A 6,677-nucleotide genomic window follows, 5' to 3' on the forward strand; every position below is an offset into this window, starting at 1 on the left:
TCCCCAATAGATGTGCAGAAGGCAGCTGATCGATGTTTCTCTCTCATCAATGTTTCTGACTCTCTATATCTCTCCCTTCCTCTCTGTAAAAAATCAATAAAATATATTTTTAAAAAAAACCACCTCAGGATGGCACCTATCACCCTCATCCAGCAGCAATTAGGAAGGTGGAGGTGGTTGTAAGATAGGGTACAGATAATGAAAACAGAGCTCACATCTGATATGATAGGTGTTTGTCCCTGGAGACTAGTTCAGCACCTAACACAAATGATCCACTGGATAAATATTGTTAAATGAATAAATAATGAGGCCCAAGCAGGGAACTTGCACGAAGTAAAACAGAATGAAAGTCTGAGCCTACACTGTCACCAAAGTCTTCTGTCTAGAAGGTCCCTGTGTAGTCCAGCTTGGCGGTGGTGGTGGGAGGGAGGAGGGTAGAGAAAAGGCCCAGCCTGTCTCTGAGGCATGCACCCCCACCTTCTCCAGGGACCTCATTAGAGATGTTTAGCTGGGCAGGTGTAAACCCAGGACCTGGGAGACAGGGCGGGGTGCTGGAGCCACACTGCCTCCACCCCTCCATTAGAGCTGGCCCTGGTTGTGTTGCTAAGAGCTTCAGAAACCAAAGACAGAGAAGCCACAGCTGGAGACTAAGGGCTGCCTCTTCCAGGCAGGCAGGCAGGCACTAGTCTGCACCTCCGGAAGCAGCCTGCCAGCAGAGGCCCTGGATATCTCACACCCAGGCCACAGAACCATGAGCCAGGACAGCAAAGTGAAGACGACAGAGTCCAGCCCCCCTGTCCAGTCCAAGGCCAGGTGAGTGATCCTGGTCTCTTGTGTCAGATCTGTCTGCCTCGCTAGATGGAGCCTGATTCTTCTTGGTGCCCCTAGTCACAAACTCAACATTGAATGATGAATAAATGTAACATGGCTTCCCCTCTTGCCACAGGAAGACGCTGCCTGTCCTGGACCCATCTGGGGATTACTACTACTGGTGGCTGAACACGATGGTCTTCCCTGTAATGTATAACCTCATCATCATCGTGTGCAGGTTTGGCAGGACTTTAAGGGAGGGGCTTTAGCACCGACAAGGGCTAAAGAGCAAGGCTCAGGAGAGGGGCGGGGTCAGGGGGAGGGGAGGAGCCTAAGCAAAGGCCCAGTGGGGAGTGCTCAGTGGCTTGGGGAGACCACCTCAGGCACAAAGGGTGTCTTAAGCCAATCCCTTCTATCTCCGCCACACAGAGCCTGCTTTCCCGACTTGCAGCATGGTTACCTGGTGGCCTGGTTCGTGCTGGACTACACTAGTGACCTGCTGTACCTACTGGACATCGTGGTGCGCTTCCACACGGGTCAGTGAGTCCCACGACTGACCCTTTGTTTCAAGTTCCCTTCCCAAAGAGAGCCCCTTAGTATCACGAAAGTGCCCCCCCCCCAAAGCACTTTCACATGCCTCCATGCTGACGACATCCTTATGCATACCGGAAACCCTGCAGCAGGGTTATACCTGCCCTCCCGCCCTGTGACTCTCTCCCTGTCCTACCCTGGCCTGCCCAAGCTCACCCTTATCACTGGAGCAGGCAGGTGCCCGACTCGGCCCTGTACCTGACCCCATCCTACCCCTGACCCCATCCCCTCCCTCTCTTCCAACAGGATTCTTGGAACAAGGCATCCTGGTAGTGGACAAAGGTAGGATCTCCAGTCGCTATGTTCGCACCTGGAGCTTTTGTTTGGACCTGGCTTCCCTGGTGCCCACAGACGTTGCTTACGTGCGGCTGGGCCCGCACACACCCACGCTGAGGCTGAACCGCTTTCTGCGTGTGCCCCGCCTCTTCGAAGCCTTTGACCGCACGGAGACCCGCACGGCTTACCCCAACGCCTTTCGCATCGCCAAGCTGATGCTCTACATTTTCGTGGTCATCCACTGGAACAGCTGCCTCTACTTCGCCCTGTCCCAATACCTGGGCTTCGGGCGCGACGCCTGGGTGTACCCCGACCCCGCGCAACCCGGCTTTGAGCGCCTGCGGCGCCAGTACCTCTACAGCTTTTACTTCTCCACGCTGATCCTGACCACCGTCGGCGACATCCCGCTGCCGGAGCGGGAGGAGGAGTTCCTCTTCATGGTCGGCGACTTCCTGCTGGCCGTCATGGGTTTCGCCACCATCATGGGTAGCATGAGCTCCGTCATCTACAACATGAACACTGCCGACGCAGCTTTCTACCCTGACCACGCGCTGGTGAAGATGTACATGAAGCTGCAGCATGTCAACCGCCGGCTGGAGCGGCGCGTGATTGACTGGTGAGGATGCTGGGGAGCCAGGACCCGGGCAGGGAGACCGGATAGGCTCGGAGGCAGGTGTCTGGGTTCTTATTGCCGGTGCGCCCAGGAAGGCAGCCAGGACATGGCACTCATCGGGGTGGGGGGAGCTCACCGGGTGGGGCTTGGGAAAGGATATTATCCACTAATTGTCTCTGGGCTTAGGGGAAGGGGCTGGGTAAGAGACTGATGAGAGAGACTCTGCACTAAGTGATAGGAACTGCCACTGCCCGGTAGAGCCCCAGGAGGCCTAAGGGAGAAGGGAAATACCGCCCCCCCCCACCCCAGGGCATGGCCAAAAGCAAGATGGTTGACTATGTCACGGTAGTCCACACTGTGGGCTGAACGAAAGGAAGTGTCACCAACTAGAGCAGACGCCTCTAGAGAAGATGGGGCTTGGTGACTGAAGTGGATTTCAGTTGGCTGGTACAAGACATCACTGGTGGATGGGGTAGAAACTGACAGGAGGTCAAGCGTGTCTTATTCATTGTCTTCTGGTGGAGGCTTCGAGGCCCTGGGTGAGGGAGAAAAAGTAAAAACATACCTGTGACCAACAAAGGAGATTGTGGACTGAAGATATTTCATCAGCCAACCCTCAAGTATTCCCATAACCCCTGTGAAACCTCAGAGTGGTTGGGCTCTTGGCTGAAGTTGAGATGAGCGCTGAAGGAAGGAGACAGGGAGGCAGGGAGGCACATAGGATGCTGGTGAGAAACTGGTGCTGCCCTTGTCTCCAGGTACCAGCACCTGCAGATCAACAAGAAGATGACCAATGAGGTGGCCATCTTACAGCACTTGCCAGAGCGGTTGCGGGCAGAAGTGGCTGTGTCTGTGCACTTGTCTACTCTGAGCCGGGTGCAGATCTTCCAGAACTGCGAGGCCAGCCTGCTGGAGGAGCTGGTGCTGAAGCTGCAGCCCCAGACCTACTCACCAGGCGAATATGTCTGCCGCAAAGGGGACATTGGCCGAGAGATGTACATCATCCGCGAGGGTCAGCTGGCCGTGGTGGCAGATGATGGTGTCACACAGTATGCCGTGCTTGGTGCAGGGCTCTACTTTGGGGAGATCAGCATCATCAACATCAAAGGTGGGCACCCCAGCATTGTTCCCAGATAGGGCTGGGGCGGGGCAGGGCGAGGGTGGGGAGAGAGACAGCAGAAACCTGTCCTGAGACCAGATGATACTTCAGAGTCTACACAGATTAAGGACATGTGGCCTTTACCTGAATCACTAGAGGGCTCAGGGCAGAAGCAGGACATAGAAACAGGACATGAGAAGCTGAACCAAGATCAGTAAGAAGGGTGAGTTCTTGGAAGAGAGAGTAGACCCGCTCTGTGGATGTTGACCTGAGGCATCAATGAGCCAGTGGAAAGTGGCAGAGATGATAATAACAATACTTATTGTGTGCATTCTACATGCCCTTTTTAAAGTGCTTCTCATATACCAACTCTTTAAATTCTCACAGCAACTCTTAAAGCAGGTACCATTATCTGCATTTTAAAAGTAAGGAGCCCTGGCCACTGTGGCTCAGTTGGTTGGGGGTTATCCCATGCACCAAAAGGTTGCTGGTTCAATTCCAAGTCAGGGCACACTCCTGGGTTGCAGGGTCAGTCCCGGTAGGGGGCATGCAGAAGGCAGCTAATCAATGTTTCACTCTCGAGTCGGTGTTTCTCTTCCTCTCTCCCTTCCCCTTCTTCTCTCTCTAAAAATTAATTTAAAAATAAAAGTCAGGAAATTAGAGCGCAGGGAAGTTTAGGAACTTGTCCAAGGTCACACAGGTAATAAGTACACACACTTGGGTACAGTACAAGGAACAACTTTCTCACAGCCAAATGGAAATGGAGATATTCCAACTTATTGAACTCCATTCAGGGCCAAATGCTGTCTGTACACTGGCTCATTTATTCCTCTTATCACTCTGTGCAGTAGGAGTTGCCTAATCACAGGTAGACACTGAGGTCATGGGAGATGGGACAGCCTGGAAAGGGGGTGAGCACAGTCACTGACTGAGGCTAGATGCTGTCTCACTGGGGGACCCCATTCCTCAGTTGTCCTGAAGGCCTCACATCTGTCCTCCAAGGGCCCCCTAAAGCTCCACATCCTGTATGCAGTCAGCTGCTGTCTACCTGACTTTGGATAAGTCACTTCCCTTTTTTAGGCCTCACCTGTCCAATAGGGTGACATTAAAAACCCAAAAAGTTATTTGTGAGGATTAAAGGAATAGTGCCCGGCGTGTAGCAAGTGCTCAACAAGCAGTAGCTCCCTTGCCTCTTCTCGGGTCCTTCTAGCTCTGAGAGTTTGCAGCATTCGGCCTAACCTTTCTTCCCGCCCACCCTTCCCCCACAGTATCTTCCTAAAATGTTAATAATGCCATACAGCTTTCCTGCTTAGAATATTTCAGGACTTTCCCATTGCTCTCAGCATAGGATCTGAACTGCTCACCTGGCTGTCCCCTCCTCTTTCCACTGTCCTCATACCCTGCATTTCAGCCACTCTGGACTGCTTCCTGTTTTCTACTCCAACCTAATTCTTTCCTACCTCCATCCCTCTGCTCATGTTCTCCCCTCTGTGTAGCTGCTCCAACCCCCCTTTCCCTAGCTGCAGCCCCCTCAGTCAGGCATCAATTACTCCAGGCTTCCCTGAATTCTCCACCCTACAGTTAGGGACTCTTTGTCTTCCCACAGAACCACATGCATATGTCCACACTGCACCAGCAATACTGTTATGTAACTATCCAATTAAATGTTTGTCTCCTCTAGACTGTGACTTCTTGGAGGCAGGTCACTAATTCCCTCCCCAGCACACAGCTTGGTCCCAGTAAATTACTGAAGCAGAAAGAGAGGCTCAGAAGCACAAATATGGGGGGAGGGGTCCCTTGTTCAGGAGCGAAATGCCCCCTCGCACCCACCCTGACTACTTTTCCTCCCATCTGTCTGCCCATGTGCCACAGGGAATATGTCTGGGAACCGCCGCACAGCCAACATCAAGAGTCTAGGTTATTCGGACCTGTTTTGCCTGAGCAAGGAAGACCTGCGGGAAGTGCTGAGCGAGTATCCACAGGCCCAGGCCGTCATGGAGGAAAAGGGCCGTGAGATCCTTCTCAAAATGAACAAGTTGGACATAAATGCTGAGGCAGCTGAGATTGCCCTACAGGAGGCCACAGAGTCCCGGCTACGAGGCCTCGACCAACAACTGGATGATCTACAGACCAAATTTGCTCGTCTCCTGGCTGAGCTGGAGTCAAGTGCACTCAAAATTGCTTATCGCATTGAACGGCTGGAGTGGCAGACTCGAGAGTGGCCAATGCCTGAGGAATTGGCTGAGGCCGATGACGAAGGCGAGTCTGGGGAGGGAACTTCCAAGGATGAGGAGGGCAGGGCCAGCCAGGAAGGACCCCCAGGCTCAGAGTGACCCCATTCCTATCCCTAAGAATCCAGAATTATAGGACAGCCTCCCTGCAGAAACTCTGCCATCCAGTCTGCTAGGTTCCAGAGATGGGAGTGAATTGGGTCTGCAGATGCCCACCTGGAGATGTAGGAGTGTAGCACACATTCATTCCCCACTCACAAATGTGTGCACGCATGTGCACGTGTGCACACGCACATACACACACACTACAATTGCACATACTACTACATACATTGGCCCCAAGAATGTTCATTCCATATAAAATGCTCTAGAATTTCCATTCTCGGAGCACACATGCTTGCTCACAAACATAGATATGCCTTATACCTACATGATATATGCACATTCAGTCATGCACCTCATAAACACAGATATACTGAGAGTCATACACCAATAGACACACAGATGCCCTCCACACACTTGTAAATACACAAAAGCACACCCAGAGCCCTCTTGTTCCAAGATATCCTTTAAATGCCCCCGTCACAGGTGTACCTTGCAAGTTGCACTTCAATAAAGTACGTGCCTTCTCACTACCAGCCGTGGGCAAACTATGGCCCACGAGCCGGATCCGGCCCGTTTGAAATGAATAAAACTAAAAAAAAAAAAAAAAAAAAAAAGACCGTACCCTTTTATGTAATGATGTTTACTTTGAATTTGTATTAGTTCACACAAACACTCCATCCATGCTTTTGTTCCGGCCCTCCGGTCCAGTTTAAGAACCCATTGTGGCCCTCGAGTCAAAAAGTTTGCCCACCCCTGCACTAAGCACTTAGGGAACTGATGGGGAAAGGCTCTTGGCTTTAGTAGTGGGCCAGATGACCTCTCTCTGAATTCTGAGTCACAGCAGTGAGGGGCATGGAGCTGTGTTATAGCTGGTGGGTTGGATTCAAAGGGGCTGGAATACCTGATGAATTGAGGTCTTTGATTTCCTTGAAATAATAGCCCCTAAGTCTTT

The 6,677-nt window shown here is 52.1% G+C and overlaps 1 protein-coding gene across 1 annotated transcript; it reads left to right on the forward strand.

Annotated features, from left to right (window-relative positions):
* The first annotated feature begins 648 nt into the window (after nt 1-648).
* CNGA4 (cyclic nucleotide gated channel subunit alpha 4) lies at nt 649-6,220 on the forward strand. The gene is made up of 6 exons (XM_059711096.1): nt 649-813; nt 947-1,048; nt 1,240-1,346; nt 1,648-2,293; nt 3,049-3,398; nt 5,262-6,220. Exons 1-6 carry the CDS (start codon nt 752-754, stop codon nt 5,720-5,722), a joined length of 1,728 nt encoding a protein of 575 aa, XP_059567079.1. The 5' UTR covers nt 649-751; the 3' UTR covers nt 5,723-6,220.
* The last annotated feature ends 457 nt before the right edge of the window (nt 6,221-6,677 follow it).

This window comes from Myotis daubentonii, chromosome 9 (assembly GCF_963259705.1).
Source record: "Myotis daubentonii chromosome 9, mMyoDau2.1, whole genome shotgun sequence".
Taxonomy (NCBI): domain Eukaryota; kingdom Metazoa; phylum Chordata; class Mammalia; order Chiroptera; family Vespertilionidae; genus Myotis; species Myotis daubentonii.